A 26,474-nucleotide genomic window follows, 5' to 3' on the forward strand; every position below is an offset into this window, starting at 1 on the left:
CCATGTTGTAGTGTACCTTGAATATAGTAGGCATTTAACAAATACCTATAGGATTGAAATGTCAAACACACACAGCAGATCTGATGCAAGAATACAAAGAGATAATTATAGAACATTAAAGTAAAGATTTTTAAAAGTAATACGTAGGGCCATAACCATGGTCAAATGGTAGTATTGCTACATTTGAGGATTCCTGGACTCTCTTTGGAAGTTCTCCTTCCATTATCTATTTAGAGATAGTTTTTCTAGGTTCCATAATCATTTCTTCACCTCCATTATTAAAAAATACCCAAGTATGACTCTGGTACAATTCTAATATGTATCATCACCACATCACTGAAGAATGAAATTACTGCTATCCTTATTCTGGACAGAAAGGGGATTCCAACAAGATGACAGCAAATGCTCATCCATTATATGCCTGAAAGTCCACAACATGATCTATGAAGCATAGAGAATGAATGAATGAGCATGTACTTAGGAACTTACTATGTAACAGGCATGGTTTATCTTTTAAGAAAGTCAAAAGAAAATGAAAAATGAGACAAGGCTGGAAAGATAGAGTGGTACCAGAATGGGAGCAGGGGTGGGTATTGAGTGTTAAGTTAAGGAGTCTGACCTGTATTTGATAGATAACAGGAAGCAGTAATTGGATTGTTTTGTATGAGGAAGGCGAATCCAGTAGTGGTGGGAAAGTAACAAGATGAAATTTAATAGGGGAAGTAATAGTGATAAAATTCAGGGAAACAATACTAGTCTGGGTCTGATACGACAATGTCATGATTACTCACTCCATTCACACCATTACATTGTGTGTGTCTGGCATGAGAACATCCCACATCCCGCAATCACTAAACAAAGGGAGGAGACTTAGAGTCAAGACTTTTCAATGCTATGTGTTGCTACATCTCCCTCTGCTTCTTGGCACTTACTCCATTTTTTCCCACACTTCTGATTAAATGTTCTGACCACTCCATGATCATGCCAAAAAACAAACATTCTGGCAAACATTGTATGTCAACCACCTTCTTACTTTCTCCTGTCTGTAAAAACCCTCCTCAGTTGATCCTAATGTACCTTCTAATTCAACTAAGAGTAGGAGCACATCTGTTTCCCTCAAAGTACCCCATGCACTCAGGACTTCTGCTGATGTTTTACAGCACTGAGGGTTTTCTGACCTCTGGTCTAGGACATTAATTCCTGGCAATAAATTGAGAGGATGAGGCTTTACTACAGGACATCAAACACACCCACATGCTGAAAAAAATTACAAGGAGACGACTGTACTGTTAGTTGAAAGTGTCAAAACAAGTCAAATTCAGTGTGTTTAACTACTTTTGACTTGCTGCATTCCAGAAACTGGTCTGGTTTCGGCCCAACTCCTTGGGTTTGGATTGGGTTTTATCCAGCCTGTATTTTCCCCAGAGAGTCTAACTCAGCAGTGATCTTAGGGGACCACCCCAAACTGTCCCCAGTCCTGAAGATGCTAAAGAGCCTTGGGTCAACTTGAATGTCTTTTGGTTACTTCACTGCCCTGGGCATATTGGACCAAAATGACCTAAATCATTGGAGAGGTTTCTAGAGTAGATGCACTTTTCCTGAAGTTTTTCATTTCACTTCAATCTAACAAATGTTTATTACGCATCTACTGAGGGATACAAAGATGAATAAAACGTAGTCCTGAACTTTAAAGAGCTTAAGTCTAGTTAGGGAGATGATAGGCACAAAGTAACTGCAACAAGAATGAGAACAGAGGTGCATTAAGAGTGGTATTAAACAAAATGTTCTGAGACATCAGTGGACATGACCATGGAGGAAATAACTCCCGAACTTGGATTTGCAAGATGGGTAGAATTTCAGCATGTAGCATGGAGTGGAGAAACTTTCTAATCTGAAAGGCCTTCCATGACCAAAATGAACCTGGTATCTGATCTGACCAGATCAGACCAGACCCCTTTGAAATGCAAAATTTTGCCACTAGTGACATTCAGCCCTATGAACCTGGAGACCTGCACAGACCAACTCTGCCTGAAGTACAAAAAAAGCTACCAACCAATATAACCACTTAATGAAATATTTTGCTTATCTATCACCTTTTATCCAATAAGGTGAAAGCAGGTTGTAGCCTTTGAGTTGTTGATGATCATGAATCTCCTGAACTATGTTTATGTCAATACTTTAAAGAGCTGCGATTTCACAGGTGTGGGTACCCCCTTCACAACCACAGTACGTGGTAAATGGCCTCTGAGAATTAATGTTCAAATCCTTCGTTGGACACTAACTAGCTGTATGACCCTGGGCAAGTCTGTCTCAGTTTCCTCATCTGTAAAATGGGGATAATAATAGTATCTACTTCCCAAGGTTGTTGTAAGCATCAAACAAGATAGTATTTGTAAAGATTTTTGCAAACTTCAAACCACCACTTAAATGCTGGCTATTATTAGTTTGTATTATGTTTCCAAAACAATTCACCACCAAGTGAAAGGTCCCTGATACAAACCTTACCTAGACAGGCTTAGAGTTTTTGAGAACCCAGGATTACTTGTATGGTATCCAGATACAGCAGAATAGGATTTCAGTGGATAATTTTCAATATTTTGGCAGAGATAAAGTTCAATTTATGGGGTATCACTGGTTGATGCTTTTTGAATACGTGTTTGTTACGTTGCACCTGACTTTTTAAACATTTATGAATAATTGAGTTCATATACATTTTCTTATTAATTTAACATTTGATACATTCTCTAAGATATGTCGATGACACATTTTCCTCACTTGGTTTAGATAGAAACAATGTGTCACAGCAAGGTCAACTGTCATGAAGGAATCTTTCATACGCATAAAATTCTACTCCTTCCACAAACAGGATAGTGGAATTGTGTACAAAGTGCATCCTAAAGACCATATTGCTGGAGACAACGCACCTTATTAGTTGCAATGTTTTCTGTTTCGTTTCATAAATAATTTCCCTTATATGGTAACTGGAGACATCGGCTAAGTATCTTCTCCCAAGCAATCAGTTCACTGATTCAGTTCTAAGGTAGTCACTCAATTCCTTCCCCTCTGAATAAAATTAGATTTGATGATACACAAAATTCTAGTATCCTATCCCCCATCTCCAACGCATCTTCCCACATTTCATGTCATTACATTCCAGCATTCCCAGTCCTGGGAAGCTACATCATTCATGGCAGCAAGTTCACCATTCAACTCAAACAAGATAGAATTTGCATGACTCAGACTTTTTTGTTGTTTTATTTAAAGGACACAATGAAATCTTTTATAGCAATTATAGGAGACAGTTAATTCATCAGGAATAATTGTTCACCAGACTCACTCTATCCATGTGAGAAGAGCTGAAAAGCAGGAAAGTGATAAATCATACTTGGGCAGAGAAAATTGGCAAAGAGGCATTGGCAAAAGGGCTGATGTCCTGTTCTCAGGGCTTTTATGAATTACTAATAAGGGACCCTCTATGGGACATTCACATCACACTGCATGTACTTCCTCACTCACTAATTATTTAATAGGCTGCAAGAAGTTCCTCGTTAGTAAGTGAACATCTACTTTTGGCTTGAGATGAAAGCCTACTGTATAAGATAGTTCGTTTTACTTGGTTGTTTGCTCAATATAGAGTCCTGGTGAAGTATTCTTTGGTGAAGTAGTCTTTAAAGTTCTCACTGACTCAAGATTTTTTTTGGTCACAAATTAAAATTCTTTGTAGAATGCCTGATCTGGGGCCACATTCTCATACTCAAGTGCATGCTATATATTGTATAACAACCACTCTCTATGTGTTTGTATGTATGTGACCCAAGAGATGTATTAGGAATGCTAAGACTGAGGCCATAATTGTCATCTTCCTAAAAGTTTTCTTCAATTACCTATTTCCCTCTGGCATTTGACCCACTTTTACACCCAGGAAATGGTCACTTTGGCAGGGGGAAGGTTTTAAGCAGCTACAATCTTCACCTTGTAGATAGAAAACAGAATAAAAATTAAAACTGTCACAATCCAAAAATAGAACATCTATATTTACAGAAAATCATATTTTGATTTTCATCACATTTCAAATTAACTATATTTTTTATTATTTTTGTCTTGTTAATTTTCTCTCCCCCCCCTTGATGCTTACCATTATGTTAACCCCAGGTGATTCATCTCAACACATCACTAATTACTTTGTCTTTCCATTTTTTGTGAATTTGTTGGCATAGAAAATGTAGAAATGCAATTAGTCCAGTTCTGTACAAAATCTCTGGACATATTTGCCTTTCCTACATTTAGTCAGTGAAAGTGGGAAGAAGAAGAAGAGGAAGAAGAAAAAGAAGAGGAAGAAGAAGAGGAAGAAGGAGGAGGAGGAGGAAGAGGAGGAGAAAGAGAAGAAGCAGCAGCAACCTACAACTTATCAAAGAAGATGTTTTGCTAGATTCTACAGAGGCCTCTGTGTCACTTTGTTAGAGTGGCCAAAGATTGTTCCAAGAATGGATTATTAGTATTTTCTACCATTCTCTATCTTCCTTTAAATTCCTAAAGCATGCAGTTTCAAACTCCAAATCTGACCTTCTAGAGATCTAGAAGAAAGCATCTTTGACATTCCAAGTATATCAATTTTGTTTTGTTAGAAAACCCACCACTTTAGCTAAAAAACCAAACTAATAAAAAGTTGTTAGCTAAAAATTCAACTGAATTCTTATTATCTGGATGCCCAGACTCATGAGCAAAAGATTAAAAGAGGCAACTGAGGAAGGTTCTACAAGATGATCTGACAGGATCAAGGATGCTTCTGTTCAGGCAGATAAGGTAAAAGATGTGATACAATGGCCAAAGGCCAAAGGGCACAGGAGGAAATCTGGGCTGATATATGAACCACAGAAAACTGGTGATATTTTGCCCTCATCACTAAATTAGGAAGTTTTTTTGTCCCTGAACAGTTAGTGTGTGTAGATACTGAGAGTAAGAACATACATATAAAGATAACCCACTGAACTAACTGGCTAAATTAAATTATTCATAATCATAATTATAACACTTGACATCTGCATGGAGGTTTATTTTTATAAAGTGTTTTTACTTAGATAAACTTCTTCACCCTCACAACAACCCTGTGAGATAGGCAAGGCCATCTTCCATATGAAAAAACAGGCTGAGAAAACGTAGCAACTAGACTAATAGAACGTCCCTTAACCTCTCTCAGCCTTAGTTTCCCCATTGCAGAATGGCAGTAATAATAGCACCTCCCAGGTTGTTGTCTATAGATGCTAGCTATTAAATCATTATTAGTAGAACTATTACTTGAACCCTGTTCTTCTGGTTCGCACTCTAGTGCTATCTCCATCATATCATGATCCTTACAAGTTTCAGTAAATATGGAAATTGGTAATGTAAGTTGGTTGTTACATTAGCTTGGAATTGTTTCATGCACTACATTATTTTATTTATGTTCATTTATGTTCTCCTCCTTCCAGTCTTTGTTGATCCAGGGAAATTTCAAGAAATGAAAGTTTTCTGATTTTTTGAAATTTGCTTATAATTTTTTAAAACTCATGCAATAAATGTTAGTATTTGCCAAGTAGGAAAGAAACCTTTAGACAAGTGATTATTTCAGATTTTTCTAGAAGGAGAGTAGAATTCCATTCTAAGAGCTTTACACACACACACACACACACACACACACACACACACACACAGACGTACACACATACACACATTTCATGAATAGTTGTGTGGGTCATGGCCAAGAAACAGTATCACAATAGCCATTTTACAGAAGGGAAGTCTGAAGTGTGGAGAGGTAAGTGACCTACCAAGGTCACAGAGAAAAAAATTGTTGGCTGTGTCAATGATAAAATTTTGTCTTCTTGATTTCCCTTTCTCTATTCACCCAACCAACCATGTAATAATATTTAAGAGCTATTAGTTGCAGACAAGTATGCATATTTGAGGAAGTGGTTTTCAATTTGACATATTTTTACATAATTACTTATTACTAATTGACCACTAAAGATAATGAATTTAGAATGACAGAATGGTGACGATGGTCACAGTGTTTGTGGCACAGTGGATAGAGTGCCAGGTCTGAAGTTAGGAAGGCTCATCTTCCTGAGTTCAAATCTAACCTCAGACACTAGCTATGTGACCCTGGGAAAGTCACTCAACCCTGTTTGCCCCCATTCCCTGTCTGTAAAATGAGCGAGAGAAGGAAATGGCAAACTACTCCAGTGTCTTTGCCAACAAAACCCCAAATGGGGTCATGAAAAGGTGGATATGACTGGAACAACCGAACAACAACAAGATAAGTAAACAGAGGGTAATAAACTCTCTTAACATATTTTTTTAAAAAATATACTTAATGAAAAATAACCACTTAAGTTATTTTTATTAAGCTCTCTTTTTATTCCCACTAAAGGCCTGTAATACATTATGCAGACAGTGTCAATATTTTTAAGGAATTATTTAACCAAGATATGGTATGCTATCATAGGATAGAAAATATTTGCTTAATACATCTAAGTGGTGATACAGTCTGGTAAAGTGGAAAAAAACACTGGAATTTCTAATAATGGAATTTCAGAGTGTAAAGATCTCATTGTTCATCTAATTCAACCCGTACCCTGCCACAAATTTCCTCTACATCATCCTGGACAATGAGTCACCTAATGTCTGGTTGAAGACCTCTAGAAAGGGAAGGCTACTTTCAAAGGGGGTCCAGTCCTTTCAGACAATGTTAATTGTTAGAAGTTTTCCCTAAAATCAAGCTTAAATTTGCTTCTTTGTAACTTCGACCTATCATTCCTTTATTCCTTGCTCTCTTCTTAGCGTTACCCAGAACAATTCTTACCCCTCTTCATCCTTTAAACACTTCAACATCATGCCCTTCTTGAGTTTTCTTTACCCCAGATTAAACCTCTTTAATTCTTTTGATTGGTCTTTATATGACATGGACCTTCTACAGCCTGGTGGCCCTTTTCTGGACATTCTCCTATTTACTAATGTCCTTCCTACATTGTGGTGCCTAGAACTGAGAACAATACTCTAGATTTAGCCTGGCCACAGCAGAGAATGATGGGACTTTCACTTCCTTTGTTCCTGGAAGCTTCAAGTTCTTTTGAATATCACATCACACTGTTAACTTGCATTCAGTCTGCAGTCCAATAAAAACCCACATATCTTTTATAGATAAGTTATTATCTAATTGTGCCTCTGCCATCTTGTACCTGTGAAGCTATTTTTTTTAAATTCAAGGGTAAAACTTTACATTTATACTTACTAAATGCCATTTTATTAAATTAATTAATTCATCAAATGTTTATTAAATACCTGCTATGGTAGAAGCATTGGGGAGCCAAAGGAAAATCATCAAATTTCTTGCCTTCAAAGCACTTACTTTGCCTTAGAGATGAGGGTGGAGGCAACGACATGACCACAGATAAGCAAACATAAAATATATACAAGGTAATTTCCATTGGTAAGAATAATAGCCACGGGAGGGATCAGGAGAAATTTTTGTAGGAAGTAACATCTGAGCTCAACCTTGAAGAAAGTTCAGGCTTCTATAAGAAGAAATAGACTGATCCCCACTAGTAAAGGGACTATTCCGTGGGGAGAGAGAATTTAAGGGGTATATGAACTGAAGAAAGCGAACTCTGGAAAAGGAAGTACTATAACAAAAAGTTGATGGTCTTGAGTCTGCCAATAGAATTGATTCTCAGGGGATTCCTAGTATATTTAATATACTGGCAGCTGTGGGGAAAGCAACAGAGGATACTTCAAAAAAAGGACAGCAACAGTTCAGAAACTGACCACTGAAGGAACATATGACCTGAACTGATGGACAGATAAGAAGGTCCTAGAATCAATACGAATATTAGGTTAAGATCTACTACAATATCTTGGTAGAAAAGCAGGCTCAAAAGAGAGGATCAATAGAGAAAGACGCTAGGATATTAGCTGAGAATTAGCTTGCAGATTTATTTGGGCCTATAATTTTCCAGTAATTGACTTGAGAACCTCTTTGGAAGATAAGGCAGTCTGAAAATAAATGGACTAACTTATATAATCCATTTTTTCATCTCTTCATGTTCTCTCTCTGAAAATGTGACTATTTTGAAAAATAAGCTTATTTTGGGCACACATTTCTTCTTTGCCAATATGTCCCCTACGTTCAACCACCAGGTTACCCAGGCCCCTAGAAATGTGTTCTCCATGAAGCAGGAGAGAAAGAGTTCCTTTATTCTCCCATTAGACCACACTTGTCATGAGAGATGATAAACTCCTTAAAAGCAAGGACAATGTCTAATATGTAGCACCTTAGTAAGGGGCTCTTGGGCAGAGTGAGTGGATGAGTAAGTGAGTGACTATTTACAAGGATGACTTAGGGGTCCTTGTTCTTCTCACAGCAGGAAGATTAAAAAGCTTCTCATAGAAAGTTGAGCAAGTTCAAAGGAATTGATGTGGGCTAAGACTACCAAGTGGTAGGACTCACCCACAGGCCCACCTCCAGGCCACAGCCTCCTGGCCATGGCCACTTCCTTCTCAGCACCCTTTCCTGATAGGTTTTCATGTGGTAAATAGAAATAAATCAATGGAAGTCAGAATAAGTTGGAAAGTGACTCTAATCTCTGTCACAAACAATTGTTTATCTTCTTTCTATTTGTTATTTCCATAATTTTCATCTCCTAAAAAATCTACGTATGTATTTTAAAAACTGCATTTTCCTTCAATGTAAAATTTTTCCCGAATATGCTGACACGATGTGTACGGCAACTTGCCCTGCATTTCCCACAATTTATATTCCCAAAATTTTCTGTAAAACCAGCCTCAAGAGAAGACAGAGTTTCTTTGATGAGACACTAAAAAGCTTAGCACCTTTAAAAAAGATGTTGACCTCTTCATCTTCCCCTTTCATCATCAAAACAATATCCTTCTTGTATTGACTTACAAAGGTTCTGTACTCATAAATGGATTTCATTTTTCTCACTTGATATTGACAAGAAGCTCATGTGGACGTTGGTCCACATATCATCTCTACATTGCTGCAAAATGGAGAAAATAATGATACCTATCTCATGGGGTTGTTGTATGTATCAATGAAACGATGAAATGTTGTATGTATCAATGAAAGTGCTTTGCAAATCTTAAAAATGGTATATCAATGTCAGCTGTGGTGCCAGCTTCCTATTGGACTAGAAGTTTCTTCAGGTCAGAGGCTGGGTCTTATCTAAACCTTGTATGTCACCTAGACTGAACATGATGCCCTGTACACAGTAGACTATTAGTAAATAATCGTAATACGTAATTATTTTCAAGCTAACAATGAAGAAGATCCTTAATCATGCCTTTTTAGAAGATTCTACCAATGGTTTAGAATGAGGAAAAAACTACCCTAACAGTGATACATAAAGCACACATAATTATTTAATTAATTTCCACTGTCATAACTAACAATATTTGCTCCTTTACTTCTAACCCAACATTCAGACCAGCAGAAAAATAAATTTTGTTGTATATTGTCTCTCTTTGATTATTTGCTTAGTGAGTTTAAAAATAAGTTTTTTCTTCCTCTTTTAAAATGTCCAGTTCTTCTAATGCCTTACAAGAATGTAATATCCAGAGAAAGGAAAACCACAATAATATTAATTCAGCCAAAATTGAATTCATTGAATAAGATACTTTACTATGTAAAAGAAGGGAGGAATTTTTTTTTGGTAATTTACTAATGCCACAATATTCCACAAAGAAAAACTAGATAACGACATTAAGATAATCTGAAAAAAATAATTCCGGTATGAAACTATGCAAATTAGGTTAAATCTAGTCATCTTTCTGACTATAATTGAAAAAAAAGCTCAAACATTCAATTAATCAAAATTTTTATGTTTCTAAAGAAGGTATTCAAGGTTGTGGTACAAATTAATATATTCAGAATGTTGAAATATTTGCCCATAAAAATGGAACCAAAATGTATGAAACAACTAAGAACTAAATTAAATGATGAAAGAGAATATAAAAAGTTGTATATCTACTATTTTTCTTCACACTATTTTAATCAATGTTTTAAAAATTAATAGAAGAGCTCAGAAGTCATAGCAAGAAGAAGAAAAAAAATCTATTTTCAGAAGTAATGTCTTATATTGAAATGTTAAACTAAAATTTCTACATACAGTTGAATTCAAGTGTTAATTTTTTTATGAGCTCTCCTTTGGATGTCTTCTCAATACTTACAGTCAGCATGGGGAGGCAGCTGGTGAAGTTGGTTCCCCAAACTTCAGAATAAGTCATAAAAGAAAATTTGAAGAGAAAAAAACCACTCCTAAACCCTTGAAAATGAACAAATCCCCCCTTTTAGAGTGCTTCAAGGATTCTAATTTTGATTTTTTTTCAAATTTATTGAGCAATTTTCTCACCAAAATTTGTCACAAATTTGTCACGTTTGTAAAAAGAACAATCTAAAATGATACAAGAACAATGTTTTCTTTACAGCAAATGGCAATTTTCTTGCCTCTTAGGCCTTAAACCAATGAGAATATTTTGATAGCAATTTCAGTACCAATCCCAGAAGCTCACCAAAACCAAATGAGACACAGCAAAACTGTTAATGTCATTTTTCTCCTTTGGTAGATTTGGCCAGCAACATGGAGCAGTCAGTTTCCCTTGCCCAGAATTTCACATCCTATTCTTCAGATTGCTTGTTCTGGAAAAATATATGATCCTTGAACTAGAAACACCCACAAATAGCAGATAAAAATGGAGTTGAAATTCATAAAATACCATACCAGCCAAACCATCCAAGGACAAGATAAAAAGACTTAAGTACAATTCCCCATCAGGAAATCCTGGCTTCTCGATGCCAAGTATTAACACACACCTCCCTCTGTAGGGATCTTTTCCTTTTCTAATAGAGACAGTTCTAGTTTATAGAAAATCAAAACAGACACAAACATTCCTCTAGAGGAAAACTGCAAATAATAGTCTGCATTCATTACAAGTCATGAAATAAATATTAGATGTCTCTGCACTGTCCCCTTGACACCCTCCCACGCATTTGCCTTTATGTATAACACTGGGGATTGGTTTAGTAACATTACCCTCTTCTCCTTCTTTACCCTTGCTCTACTTCTTAAAACCATCCCACAGTTTCACTCGTCCTCTCCTCTGTGAAGGCAGCTATTTTCCTTTCTAAGGTTAACCCTTTTACATGTGCCTTCTGGCTCTCCTGCTCCCATATCTTCCAGGAGCCTGTCTCATCAATCAATTCCTTTTATTCTCTCATCATCAGTCTCTCCCCCTCTGCTGGCACTGCTATAAATATGCCTAGATCTTCCTATCTTTGAAAACAAAACAAGACAACACACAAGAAATCTTAAACTTGGTCCTGCCAGGGCTTCAATCGTATATTTTTCCTCCTTTTTAGCATCTGCATCTGCCAACCTTCTAGAAACAGTTGTCTACACTAAGCTCCCTTCAATTCCTTATCACCCACTGTTCTATTGAAATGGCACTCAAGATTGCTAAGGATCTCTTAACCACTTTTTGCAGCTTTCCTCACCATCATTACCTTTTCCCTCTTTCATTTAGCACTGTCTTTATTATTATAACAGAAAGATGAACCAAGAGGAGCTTTCACACAGCAGAATTATGTACTTGGCATATGTACATAATGCTTTACAATTTAGACAGTATTTGCCATTACCTTTTATATGACCCCCCCCGACTCCTATCACATACCCAACTCTTCATAAGTTGAGGTTGGAGTTTCATATCTTAGGTTCTCGAAAAGGAAGTTGCTCACTTTTCTTTATGATATTCTGACCCCCTTCAACCATTCACAACATATCCATTAACACAGAAGTTAACATTAAACAAAAAAGGGCTCTACATGTAACTGAACTGTCACAGAGCCTAGACTTGTTGGAGAGATAGGAGACATGGCCACCTTCAGGGCAGACAACTCTACATAGGCAGCAGATTAGAACAGAAACATTTTTTACAACAGCTAGAAGTGACAAAAAACAGTGGAAAAAGGAAATGAAAGAATAGTCAGCATAAAAATATAAAAAAAATAACAATTTAGGACCATATGGGATGGAGATACATAATTCTATATGTCTCAGGAGCCCAGGAGGGCAACACTGTGTTACAAACCAATGCTAATATTGATATGCACAGTGAAGACACTGAGTCACCAAAAAAAGGTTAAGTAATATTTAGCACATATCTTCGACACCAGGGAAGCGTAGGAAGATTCCCATCAAAAACTGTGAACATGATGGCAACGTTTTGTGACATTAAAAGTGGAAGCTTCAGTTATTTAGAAAATTCATTCTTGTGGGACAGACACTCCATCCCCTGATGATGCCAGACAAATGAAGCATTCCCAGGTTCACTTCCTAACACAGAAAAGCACCAACCGCCAGTAAAGATTAGTGAGAGACATGGGGCAAGTCCATTGAATTCCAAGATAGAAGGGACTGCATATATCTAAACACTGCTTTTTATTGACTATCTATATTTTAAGATAATTTGAAACAATGAAATATTTTTTAAAATGTTGAAGTGAGTAGGAAAACTACACCTTTATATGTTTTGCTTGTGCTGTAGGCAACTGTAGGAGGCTTTACAATAGCCATTCATGTACCCAAACAGCATTTATCAGATACCTAGTAGGTACAAAGTACTATATGGGATAAAAGAATGAATGAACTACAGGTCCCGCCCTCAAGGAACTTGTAATCTATTAGAAGAGAAAAGACACATACACACAACGATCCAAGACAACTGAAGGACATATGATGAAAAATGCTATCCATCCCCTGAGAAAGAACTGATGGTGTCTGAATACAGATTGAAGTATACTTTTTTTAACTTTATTTTTCTTAATGTTGAGGCTCTACTTTTTTGGTCTATGTTTTCTTTCATAACTATTATGGAAATGTCTTGCATGACTACACATGTATAACTGATATCAAATTGCTTGCCTTCTCCCTGAGAGGGGGTGGGGAGGGAGAAAGAGAGAGAATATGGAACCCAGAGTTTTAAAAATGAATGTTAAAATTGTTTTTACAAGTACCTGGGGAAAAATAAAATATTAAATAAATATTTTTTAAAAATATGTCTACATAAAAAAGATTTTGAAAAATGCTATTTTTTATTCTTTAAGCTTTATATCAAATATATTATTTTTTTAATCACATCTTTGGGCATTTTAATTTTTATAATACTTTGCAACAACAACAATAAAAACCATACCTTATAGTAAAGGCGTGGTGGTTATCTCTACCCAGCCTAGATGTACAAAGATGTGGTTTTATCTTGAATTTGATTACAAACATCTCTCCCCACCCTCAGTACACAACCAAAGACAGTGCTCAGAAGAAAAAGCGAAATGATGGAAAGTAGAAGGTAAAAGGAGAAAGATTTATAAACTGCATCATCTACTCCTGAATAACTGAGAAATAGCTATGGCAGCCACATTATTTCACTTTCTGTTACATCTCATTTCTCATCTAGCACAACAAATAAATGGGAGATTTATTTAAAATATACTGAAACACATAAAAATACATGCATTTAAGAAATGTATAGTACCTGTGAAAAATTCCAATCCCAGGTGTTGGTGAGCCATTTAAAAATAAGGATGTAAATAAATGTCCTTACCTTGCTTTGGAATAGTTTTGGCTACAAGGATGCCAAATCCACTTAATTGTAGGTTGGGGAACACCATAAACAGTACAAGTCAGACTCTGCTGGCTACCCAGTGGGTAGAGATTAGGATCTGGGAATGATGACACAGCTTTTTCATAAATTTGGGGTTTCACTGTAAAGGATGAAAAACAAGACATGTCAACAATTCCCATGATCACTTTCTCCTGGGCCACAGGATAATAAGAATGATAATATCTAACATGTACTATAAGATTGCAAAGTGCTTTACATATATTATTTCACTTCATACATACTGATATATAACCTCACTTGATCCCTCACAACCACAACACCTGTGAAGTAGGTGCAATTATTAGGATTACCTGTAACATTCCCACTGGTTGCAAAGTCAGGGAAAACAACAAGAACAACCTAACAATAAAACTCTTATATTTTCCAGGTAATGTATCATAAAAGGAAATCTGGGTAGGTTCGAATAAGATTTTTATGAAGTATTAACATATTTAAATTTTTCATTTGATTTTTTTCAACCAGCTAATTAAAAAAATAGAAAACTTACCATTTACAATGAGAGTGGTTGTTAGATTTTTGAATATTTTTTCTTGTTTTAGGCTCAGCAAGATTGTATAGTCTCCCGCATCCTCTTCTGCCACATCCTTGATAATTAGCGAATAGCCATGGGTCACATATCGAGGACACTTCTCAACAGCAGGTAACCCATTTTTTAACCTGTGATTCAGAGAACTATCATTAATAAAGTCCCAGCTGACTCTATGCCTTTAGCACTATAATACCAAAGGCTAAATTTGCTCATGAGCCCCATGATCAAGAGTGTCTCCCTATTTATAAGTTCTGAGCCCTGGATAGAGGACATATTGGCCAAGAGAATCAGTCAGCTCAAAGTTTGTTAGGAACCTCAGGGAAATTCAGTCGAGCTACTTCTGCACAATATTCTCTTGCTGATCAACAACACTCCTCTGACAAACCTGCCTGTTGCTCAGAGATCAGCTTCAAGGCAATTGTACTTAACTAACCAGCCTTTTCTTCTCTGTGTGAACATTAATATGAGATATTACTCATTTCACTCTGTGCTATTTAAGCTGTTTCTGTTATATCACGCAAAGCATTTAATGGATGACAAAATAAAAGAAAGGATCCTTCTTTTCTCTTCATTCAACAATAAATTCCACAAATATGTAAAAGCCTACTACAGACAAGCCATTGAAGGGAGATGCTTGTAGGATTCAGAAGTGAATAAGGTGAAATCTCTGCCCTCAAGTTAGGAGGAGAAACAACATATCTGAATAATCATGACACACAGGGCTGGTCAGGAGAAGTGCCCAAGAGCAGAGGGAGGTTTTAAAGGTTAGGGGAGGTGGAGGCAGATTTTTGTAGCTAAGGTGGTAGGGGAAGGTTCTGAAAGAAGGCAGATTTGAGTTTAGTTATAAAATACAGAGAGGATTCTGATAGATGGAAATGGGGGGAAGGGGAATTCCAGCCTGAGGGAATGATATAAGGGAGGCAGAAAAGGACAAGTTATATTCTGGAAGTGGAGAATAATCCAGTTTCAATGTGTAAGGGGCTACGTGCAGTGAAGTAATAGGTGAGGACAGAGCAAAGGTGATTAGGGCAGATTAGGGACAGTCATGAATGCTGGTCTGAGGAATTCATACTGTATTCTTTGGAAACTGGAAGCCATTGAAGGGTGTGGGGAGAAGATATAATTATAGCCATGTTTTAGAAGACTAAAAAAGATTAATCTGTAGAATAATACATAGAGGGCTGGCTTTGAGTCAGGAAGACCTGCGTCCAAAGTCCCAGACACACGTACTGACCCATGACCCTGAACAAGTCTCTCAGTCTCTATCGGTCTTTCTTCCTTCTCATCTTTGTTTGTCTCTCCATTTCTCTCTCCTCCTCCTCATCCTGTCTCTCTCCCCTGTGTATCCCTCTTTTCTTCTTCCTCTCCCTCTTTTACTGTAAATGATTATTTATCTAACCATATATTTTAGCTATTTACGACTAAGCTTAACAGTTGCAAAGTAGCTGTAGATTTGTCAAGGCAGTTAGGTGGCTCAGTGGATAGCACACTGGGACAGGTATCTGGAAGACCTGAGTTCAAATTTGACTTCAGAGCTGTTGTGAGGATCAACTGAGATAATATCTATATTGTACTTAGCACAGTGACTTGCACATAGTAGGCACTTAAAATTTTTTTATTTCTTCCTTCTGATCTGCGCACTGGTAGAGAAAGTTTACTCACCAGGAGTATTCTATATCCATGAACATTCAGGTAGTATTTAAAAAAAAGAGCACTGAGTGGTAGAATGTGCAACTAATTAGTGGAAAGAGAGACAACATAGTTAAGAAGCTACTACGTAAAAATAGACAATGTGAATTCAGGGGGTGGAATTTTGTTTTCTCATTCAGTATTAATTGGTTTAAGAAGGGTGTTCTTATTAGTAATGTCAATGGTCAGTTTAGCAGTACTTATTATTTATATATTTCTATAGTACACTATTATTTAGTTTTTACCCACACAGAGATAATTTGGTTGGGCCACATATTCTGAAGATGGTTGGGGAACAACACTGGCCAACAGTAAGGATAGACTATATTTTTAAAATTTTTCACTTCAAATAAGGAGGTTTATATCTATCTATCTATCTATCTATCTATCTATCTATCTATCTATCTATCTAGATATTATCACAATTTAATTATCACACATTGTAATGAATTGTACTCTACTGAAAGGAAACCAGAGTCCTGGTCCAGGTTTGGCTCTGTTACTTCTGTGATTTGGGGCAAATAAGTCTGTGGGTCTCCGATTCTTGTCCGTAAAATGAGAAGATTGGCCTGAGATGATCTCTAAATACCTTTCAGATCTATAATGCTATGATTCTACAAAAAATGTTCTATTCTAAAATACATTGTACATATATCCTAGGATAGTCTATCATTTTGGTGTAATATGAAATTTATTGTAACCCAATATGTTAAGAATTTACTGTTCTGAATAATTTAGAATCCTGGAATATTTATTAATTCATAATTACCTAATGTACATTACATAACTGTGAATAAATTCTTACAACTAGATGTCAGTACTGAAGTCATTAAAATTTATTAAGCTCCATTTTGTAGCTAGCCACTTAGTTGGACTAATTAATTACCCTCTGTTGCTAACTTAAACATATTGGAAGAGGCATAGATTTTTCAAGTCACTAGGATACCATTTAGTTACTGTAGAAATGTAGGGATCCAAAAAGGCTTAAGGTACCTCCCACATTATTAGGTAGGGAATGGAATAAATATTTATACTACATTAACCATGTGCCTGGAACTGTGCTAAGCACTTTTTTACAAATATGATCTCATATCAGGGAACAGAGTTAAAGTTGACTTCAGTTGAAATAGAATTAAGAAAACATTTTCAGTTTATTATTTTCCTTTAACCTTCTATTTAAACTTCTCATAGTAGGAGAGAATTTTTTAAAAATTTAAAAGTCTACATTAACGTGATTTTTGAAGCAAAAATGGATTGAGGAGAACTAGCTTCTATTCATGTATTCATGCTTCCCTAATCAGTCTGGTAACAGTTCCTTTGTTAAAATGCAATGATTTGAGCCAAAGATATTGTTGTCAAACATGATTTAACAAAATAACTTGAGATCATAAATAGATTACATTGTTTTATAGAAAGGTGTTGAACTAAAGTTAAAAAAAAGAAAACCCTAACACTACTGAAGGGTTTTTAAATATTCTATCTTTGAGCCAAAAAATAACTTGTTTAAGTAGGTAATTCAGTCATCCCTTAAAAATGAATTGCTCCAGCAATTCTACCAAGGCTTGTTTTACTTTAAAATTAGCTTAACTCATATTTATACAAAACTCTAAGGTTTGCAAAGCACTTTACGTATATAATCTCATTTGATCCTCACAGCAAATCTGCAAGCTAGGTGCTATCATTATCCCCATTTTACAGATGAGGCAACAGAGGTTCAGAAGGATTAATTTACTTGCTTAATGTCCTATAGTTGATAAGTGTGAGTCTGACTTTGACCTCAGGTCTTCTGGTCTTCCAAGTTCAAGTCTCTATCTGTTGTAAGATATTACTGCCCAGGTTTATATTTTTGACTATGCTAAATAAGTAATAATTATTTTCAGTATCTTTGTTAGAAAAAAGTCTGCTTTCTTCAGAATCAACATCATTTACACACAGTACAAAGGAGGATGATGAGATTCACAGATAAAGAAACATAGAATGAAACTAACAGGTTCAGTGAGTAAATAACAAAACAAAAGATGACTGAAGAAATATTAAAAAAAAATCTTTTGTTTCATTCCTTATTCTATTTTCCTCTTTGTCCTTTCTTTTCTCCCTCTACATAGAGTCCAGTTCCCAGCTTACTGAAGTTGCCTCTGAGTGACTTAGGTTGGTTTTTTTCCCCAGGAAGTTAAATCATAGAGCTTTGTGCATTCCTCTAACTACAAAACAGCTTTTAAACTGATATGAAGAATAATTGTGTTCCTACCATACAACCTCTGGCGAGGGAAATGCCTTCACTTTCATAGAAAGCCGATAGGACCGTTTGCCTGCTATCGTTTCAAGCACCTGCTGTTTTCGATGTTTCACGGTGATAAATGGTTTTTCTTGAAAAAAGAAGTGATTGGCATATTAATAAAAGTTATATTTATTTCATATAAGCTTAGTGTTTTCTTCAAGTACGGTACAAAAAAGGAATCAGCAAATCGAGCTGAGATTATGACCGAGCCGATGAATCAGCACAAATTCTTGCGGTTGATATTCACAACAGCGGTGAGAACTTACATGTGTTCAACCTTTTCTTGCCCTCTCCTACATTGCCTCATTTAATCCTCATAACAAAACATTAGAGATTGCTTATTGGAGAAACATTTGAGTTTCTTTTCCCTCTGCCTAGTAAAATGCATCTGATTTGTTCTTTTTTTAAAAATTATTTTATTTTCAATTTATAGAAGAAAACAGGCATTTTTGTTTAAAAACACAGTACAATAAAAAAAGATATTTGTATGTGAAATTGCATATCTACCATTTGTTTTATTTGCTCTTAATAGAAGAGGTGGCTGGCTGTACAAAATTTAAGTAAACTAAGGATGGAAAGCAGTCATGGACAAAAATAAGTGAAAATCTTGAAATACTGATTGCCATCACAGCATAAAAGCTGGTGGACATTTATTTCTGTGCAACACTTTCAAGGAGGCAAGGAAGAAGGGAATGATTGTTCTGGAAATCTCTGGACAACTGATAGGAAAAATGTGATAGGATGGAGGAGAAAGCTAAACTGAGAATTAAGGGATGACCTTTCTGCTTTTCTCTTTGGAGTTTTTCCATCCATCAGCAGAAGTAGAATGAGGAAAGGGAATGAAATCCCTTCTGTAGAGTCCTAACTGTATTTAATTTCAAGCTCTTCCATTTGAGGACTTGAAGAATATAAGAATTATACAAAAAAAAATTTAAGTTGAAATGATTTCGTGTTAATTCTAAGTAAAAACGCTTTACTGTATCTTTTCAGCTTTGTGATTACTATAATCAGGTCAAGGAAATCTTTGCATAAATAGTATATGACAAAATTCATATTCTCTTTTGTTTCATTTGATGATTTCACAAATGATTAAATATTTCATATGCAAATTTTTAATGATCTAGCTGAATTTTTCATTACGTGGAATTCACAAGAGAAAAAAAGTCTTCCCATTCAGTTCAAAGGCATCACATTTTCAAGAATGTTGAATGCTATTTTCACGTGCTTTTAAACTAGCAAGCTTGTATTTATTCACATCAGCATGATTCAGAGCCAAAGGAAATAGATACTAGTTGTACAGATAAGCAAAGATTCCACAGTGATTACAAGCAGGATGTGTGTTGGCTTTTCTGAAACATCTCTTACCATATACATGCACTGTTGTGTTAGCAGATTTGAAGGATGGTCCACTCTTCACCTGACACGTATAAAGTCCTTTGTCTTTGCTTTGTACTTTGTCAATTATAAGAATGCTGTAGAAGACGTTGGCTTGGGAATTACTTGGATCAAACCTTGGAGTGATAGAAGCTCTATTATTTGCCTAGAGAGAAAAGAGTGATTTAGATGCAACAATAATACTTAGTGATATGTAAGTTAATAAACACATGTTATTCAAGTATAGGATTCATTTCAATATATTTTCTTAGCTCTTTTTTAAGGAGTACATTTGGGTGTTGATTCTTTGGACTTAGGGCTAGCTCACCCCTTTCACTCCTTTCAAGCTAGTTGTCCCTTCCACTCTCCACTGAAACAGGGAAAGGGTTATCGTCAGCCTCTTTCATTCATTTTTCAGGGTGTTTTTTTAGGATTAGTCTGAGGAAAAAAACTTAATTCCAGCCACTAAAAGTCAGAATAGTACCTTCAAGGCTCTAAAATGATGTGATTGAAGATGAAGAAAACTATGAAGTTTTATTTTATGATGCAAAAGAGGCATCTAGGTTGCATAGTTCACTGGACCTGGAGTCAGGAAGACCTGAGTTCAAATCCAGCCTTGGACACTTACTAGCTGTATGACCTTCAGCAAGTCACTTAACCTTCTCAGCCTCAGTTTATCCCTCTGAAAATATGGGAGTAATAATAGTACTTACCTCCTAGGGTTGTTCTGAGGATCAAATGATATCTCTAAAGCACTTTGCAAAGCTTAAAATAACCAATATCTCAGAATTATTTTCCTTCCTCTAACTTTGTTTTATATTTATGTAGTTCAGTTTGTGAGCTTACTAGTAGAAGACTGTACTAAATCCATACTTTGGAAAATTGTTGGTCTCAATAAATATTATTTTTATTACTGACAACAGAAACACAAATAAGATTTTTTTTCTCTTCCTCTTGGTTTTGCAGTTAAGCTGTACAGATAGCATTCAATAAAATGTTGTTGATCACTCTAGCCTAAACTCCTCATTTGACATTAAAGGAAACTGAGGCTCTCAACTGACTCACTCAAGGTCATAAAACAAGTAAGTGCAAGTATTAGGAATAGAACCCCAGGCCCTTGGAATATATTCTTGGAAATAGTCCATTCAATTAAAAAAAATTCATGACAGATGAAGCTATAGATGGTATGCTCAGCAAAATTTGTGGAGGGCATAAAACAGGGGAGAATAATTCTGAACAACTGAAATGAGATCCCAAAAGATCTTAGTGAGCTAGAATAATGAGCCAACTCTAATAAAGATAAAGTTTAGCAGGGATAAATGTAAAGTCCTACACTAGGATTCAAAGATTCAACCACAGAAGTACAGATTGGGGAAATGTCTTAGACAACAATTCACATAAAATAGGACTTTAGTAGACTAAAAACTCAATATAAGTCAACAATATAAGTCAGCAATGGGGCATTTCCAGCAGAAACACGAATTTGATCTTCAGCTGAATTAGTAGAGTCAAAATGTTTATAGTAAGGGAGCTCACACTATGTCTAGAGTATTACATTTAGTGTTCAGTAGCATGAGTTGGGAAGAACATTGACATTCTGGGAGTATATCCAGAGGAAGGTTGATCAAGATAGTGAAGGCGCTGGAAAATGGAATGCTGAGCCAGGAGAAAAGAAGACTTAATGGAGATATGACAATGCTCTTCAAGTATTCAAAGTGCTGTCATGAGGAAGAATGATGAAGACTTGTTCTGCAGGGCCCCAGATGATGGAGCTTAGGAGTAATGGGGAGATATGGCAGAGGCAAGTTTCTGATCCATATAAGGAAAAACTTAACAGTCAGAGCGCTCCGAAAATTGAAAGGGGTTTCTTGAGGAATAAGTTCCTTATCACTAAAGATCTTCAAAGAGCCTACAAGACTCCTTACAAAAGGGATTCCTGTTCTGATATAGATTGGAAGGATTACCTCTGAGGTCCTTTCTATGATTCCATTTCATCCAACACTAGGAGAACACTGATGTGAATTACAATCTTTTTATTTGATTGAAATGATGCCATTTTCTAGAAAACAACCAGTACTGTGTCTTTCCCATTTTCTACTTTAAAGAGTGAATAAATTCCTAGGTTGAAACTGCAGGACACTTGTCACACTTTTTTGTTGTTAAATTATTATTATTATGGATAGAAATGCTGATGAAAGAGCAGCAGTAACCAGAGACACATCTATTAACCTTTCATAAGGAATGTAGTCATAAGTTAACTCTGTGAATAAGCATTTGAGTGATGTAAAAAATGGAAATGCTTGGATTATGACACCTAAATCTCCTGACATGACAACTGGTAGCTAGAATCTCTGAGTTCTCTCCTTGATCCTCTTTGTTGTTCAGTCATCTTTCAGTTGTGTCCAACTTTCCATGACGTCATTTGGGGTTTTCTTGGCAAAGATACTGGAGTGGTTTGCCATTTCCTTCTCCAGCTGATTTTACAGATGAGAAAACTGGGGCAAACAGGGTTAGATGACTTACCCAGGGTCACACAGCTAGTAAGTATCTAAGGCCAAATTTGAATTCATGAAGATGAATGCTCCATCCATTGGGCCACCTGGCTGCCCCAGCCTTTGACTATCAGTTACATTGTCAATTTTTATAAATTTATTTAACATGTATTTCCTATTATTTAAAATTACAATTATTTGCAAGGGTTCGTCAAATCAAGGGCTAATAGAGGACACAATTCAAGGTGATTCTTACCATTTTCTAAAGGAAAGAATTTTTTCTTGATACTTAACGAATGAGATCTTGGATTGCTGAATTGTAATATCTTTTCTAAACATGCTCCAGTCAGGTGCCTGACTGTCTGCCACTGTCTTAAATGATTCTGCTGAAAACTTTTTTTTGTTACTAAAGACAGTCCCTGCTTGGCTCTTAGTGATAAATTTCCCTGTCACCTCTAATCCTAGAGGACAGTTTCCAAAGAGAAAAGAATCCTTGCATCTACCCAGTGTCATCAATGAGGACACCAATCTGATTAGTTAAAAAAACAAAACCACAAATCTCATCACACATCACAAGAACATATGTAAGAGTACTACAAGCAGGGAATGCCAAGCAAGGTAAGCATTCAAAACATTTCTTGGATGTTTATTATAGAAATTCATATGTTTTAGCAAGTTATAGAGATCTTGCTTATTTCTTTTTTATTTTATCTTTTCTCAGTTACATATAAAAATTTTTAATGTTCATTTTTAAAAATTTGAGTTCCAAATTATTTTCCTCTTTCCCTCTCCTAGACCCTGCTCCTTTAGAGAGCAAGATATTTTGATAGTGACTATGCATGGGAAGTCATGCAAAAAATATTTTGCTCATTTTTTAAAAAATTGTTTTTTGTTTACAGATTTTAAAAATATTGCAGAGAAGAAGAAATAGATAAGTTAAGAAGTTTACTTACTTCACCAGGATAGTTCCAAGTCATCTGAACTCTCGTGTTCCAGGCAGCAGTAACAGTACAATTGAGGGCAAGAGTCTGACCTTTTAGTAATTTGACTGGATTTGGTGTACTTAACTGGACATCAATAATTGTGTTGTCTGCAAATTTGTCACAAGAAAACAGGATAAATTATGTTGGAAAGCCACATGTGGTGCTTTATTATAATGACCATACCACATCACTCACCTTGTCGATATGTTAGATAATTTGTGATGTACAAATGACCATTGACTGTTGTTTCGCAGCTCAGAAGTCCTATAAATATGTAGTTTGGCTTTGGTATAATAAAACCCCTCTTATTGTCCCAGATTATTGTTTTCCCATCAGGAGTCAGGGTCTTCCCATCAGGAATCTGAAACTTGAAGAGATATACCCACAAAATTAGATTTAGATTTAGTGACAGTATTATTATATCAAAATAATATTCATATAAAATTAAAGCATATAAAAGGCTTTATTAGTTCTTCAGAATGCAATAAGTATGTTGCATGTGAGCAAAGCAGTTAAGCCAAAATTTCAGTTGATGGTCCACAATCCTTTTGTAGATGGGGATATTTGCAATAAACTGTTCTTGTAGGACAACTGAGGAACCAACTTGCATTTCTTAAAAATTTGGGGCTGCCAGATTATCCTCACTCATCTTCATCATCTGAGGATTTTTTTTGTGAAGAAATCCTGATTTGTCTTCACCACTGAAGTTCTTTTATTTTGCAGGTTTAGCTAAGTTGAAGTCTTAAAAGACCCACGACTTTCTATTTGCCATCAATGGGTCAAATGCTCTCTGAATCATCTTTAGCTCATAAAGAAAAATAGTAAAGAGCATTACTGGGAAACCAGTGACCATAAAGAAAGCCAAAAGGAGATTTAAAAAAACCAATGAAATTCATTATGAACAAAAGTTTCTCCAAATTCTTTTTCAATAGTCAATTTATAATAACCATATATGTATATATATATATATATATATATATATATATATATATATGTCTGTTTTTGATCAGTCTAGTCCAAATCTAGCAATGAAAAAAATCTCTGACTCTCCCCACCCCACATATAAGCAACTCTAAGTAGCTTATTACTCATTTCACACTTTTTTCTTAATTCTTAAAAACTGATTTAATTACTGGAATTGCTTTACTTTACTCCTAAGCCAGGAAACTTGAAAAAGCTAGTAGACCATGACGTCATTCCCACCACTTTGGCATCTTCAAATGCTATTTCACAAGCACCCTTCTGTCCTTGGCCTTGCCATATAGCTGGAAAGAATGCACCCAAAACGTAGGAAAGCCCAGCCCCTCCCGCCAAGAAAAGGTATAAGGTCATATTATCCACTCATACTGTTTCCTCTTTTAAAATAGAGTGTACATACAATAAAAGATGTGAGTTTTTAAGACCGTGAGGTTAAGATAAAGATTCGGCCTTAAGGCTGAATCAGAATTATACCTTTATGAAGCAGGGTCCCAAAGCTCTTTGTAATGCCACACTGAAGAACAGTTTTCAGTGGCCACACACAAAAGCTGTCATTTTTTCCTAATGGGGGAAGGTTCTTCTTTTGAAAAATCACATGACTACATAGATCACAAAATTGCTGCCTGATGGCCATAATATATAGTCTCTATCTGTTCTACCCCTTTTAAAAACAGATCCCTTAAAATATCCCATGACATATTATAATGAGACATAAAGCTTCAGCACAAGCAAATATGAATTTGTGGCTCTATATGATGGGCTTCTCCCCTTCCTCCCCACCCCAAGCTAATGTCCTTCTGAATTTTCTTTTTCTGCCATGTTCCTATACATTATAAAACTATGCTTGAAATTCCACTCAATAAATATATGTTGAGAACTTATTCTATACAAAATATTATGGAAAACACAACAAGCATAGCAAGGAGGAGAAGACAAATGGATTATAACAAGTCACTAGGCAGGGGTGGAGAACCCACAATAAGGGGTTTTGTTCTGTGAGGTCTGGATTCAGTCCAAGGCTCACACTTGAGGACCTAGAGGGCCACATGTGGTCTCAAGGCTGCAGATTCCTCACCCTGGCACTAGAATCTAAGATAGAATGTGTTAAATGCTACAATAAATATACAAAAGGTTGCAACACATGTTCAGAGGTAGGAGAGTTCATATTTAACTGTGGAGGTCAGGGGAGCCTTCCTGAAAACAGTGACATTAAGCTGGATCTTGAAAGTTGAGCAAGATGTTGGAAAGCACAAGTATAGGGAGAAGAGGATTTTATGTGATAGGAAACAACATAAGCAATAGCTCAGAGGTGGGAAAGGTCAAGGCATATTTGGGGAGTAAGGTTAATTACTTAAGTTAAATTACTGGGTAGACTCTTGTAGATAAGCATGACTAACAATCATTAACATTTACCTAGAGCTTTAGGGTTTGCAAAGGGCTTTTACCTCATTTTTATCCTCACAACAATCCTGGAAGGTAGGCGCTATTATTATTCCCATTTTACAGATCAAGAAATCGAGGCAGATAGCTGCCAAGTGACTTGCCTAGGGTCACCTAACTAGGAAGAGCCAAATTTTAACTTAGGTCTTCCACTGCACCACCTAGCCGCTGTAAGAGAATGCACGAACCAGAACAGGGGAAAGTAAGTCTAGAAAGATATACTGGGGTCTTCTTCCCTGATTCCCCTCAGGTGAAGGTGATCTCTCCCACCTCAGATTTTGTCCTAGCACCTTGATCAGATGGCTCCTTAATCTTTATTACATTCAGCCCTGGATTTTATGTATTTATATGTGTATCTTGTATCATACTTGCTTTATCTCTGGATGGTGTCTCCCTCAGTTTACCTGTAAGCTGCTGAAGATTAGAAAACGTTGTCACTTTTCATCTTTGTCATCTTACATACAGGAAGCACATAATAAATGATGAATTGAAGGGAACATCATGGAGGTCCTTGAATGCCAGACCAGAACGGCAGGAAATTTGTCCTGTAGAATGTGTTCTGGAGATTGATTTTATATGCCCATCATTTTCCCTTTCACACTTGGGATCATGCTGCAACAAGTCTTCCTGTGTCATGGAAAAGTCTCCTCTGCCCTTTAATTTTTTCTTTTCTATTTCTGTATACTTATACAAGTCTATATGCTCCACAATGCATTGTTCTAGCTAGCTAGATTCTGGGTCCAAAGAAACTAGAGAATAGGCTCTACAGTGAGTGACTATGGTTTTTGTCTCCCTTAACAAGAAATCAGGACTCAGGAAAGGGAATGGCCATAAGCAAAATTTTTATTTATGTAAAAGTATGGTAATGCATTGTGTATATGGGCAATGAGAAGTTATGGGAGATGTAGAAAGATTTGGAAGGAAGGAAAGAAGAGAGGGTTGGATGGAGGGGAAAGGAAGGAAGGAAAAGGGGA

General features: G+C 36.1%; 1 protein-coding gene across 3 annotated transcripts in view; it reads right to left on the reverse strand.

The window, feature by feature from the left end:
- FLT1 (fms related receptor tyrosine kinase 1) overlaps positions 1 to 26,474 on the reverse strand; it is a 184,409-nt gene that overhangs the window by 107,040 nt on the left and 50,895 nt on the right. For all 3 annotated transcript variants that reach the window (XM_072611809.1, XM_072611810.1, XM_072611811.1), the window contains exons 5-10: positions 23,278 to 23,449; positions 23,053 to 23,189; positions 19,599 to 19,773; positions 18,204 to 18,321; positions 14,225 to 14,394; positions 13,657 to 13,816 (exon numbers count right to left, since the gene is read on the reverse strand). In XM_072611809.1, the coding sequence (XP_072467910.1) occupies positions 13,657 to 13,816; positions 14,225 to 14,394; positions 18,204 to 18,321; positions 19,599 to 19,773; positions 23,053 to 23,189; positions 23,278 to 23,449 (932 nt within the window). The remainder of the gene's footprint in view (positions 1 to 13,656; positions 13,817 to 14,224; positions 14,395 to 18,203; positions 18,322 to 19,598; positions 19,774 to 23,052; positions 23,190 to 23,277; positions 23,450 to 26,474) is intronic.

The sequence above is a fragment of the Notamacropus eugenii genome, chromosome 5 (genome assembly GCF_028372415.1).
Source record: "Notamacropus eugenii isolate mMacEug1 chromosome 5, mMacEug1.pri_v2, whole genome shotgun sequence".
Classification (NCBI taxonomy): domain Eukaryota; kingdom Metazoa; phylum Chordata; class Mammalia; order Diprotodontia; family Macropodidae; genus Notamacropus; species Notamacropus eugenii.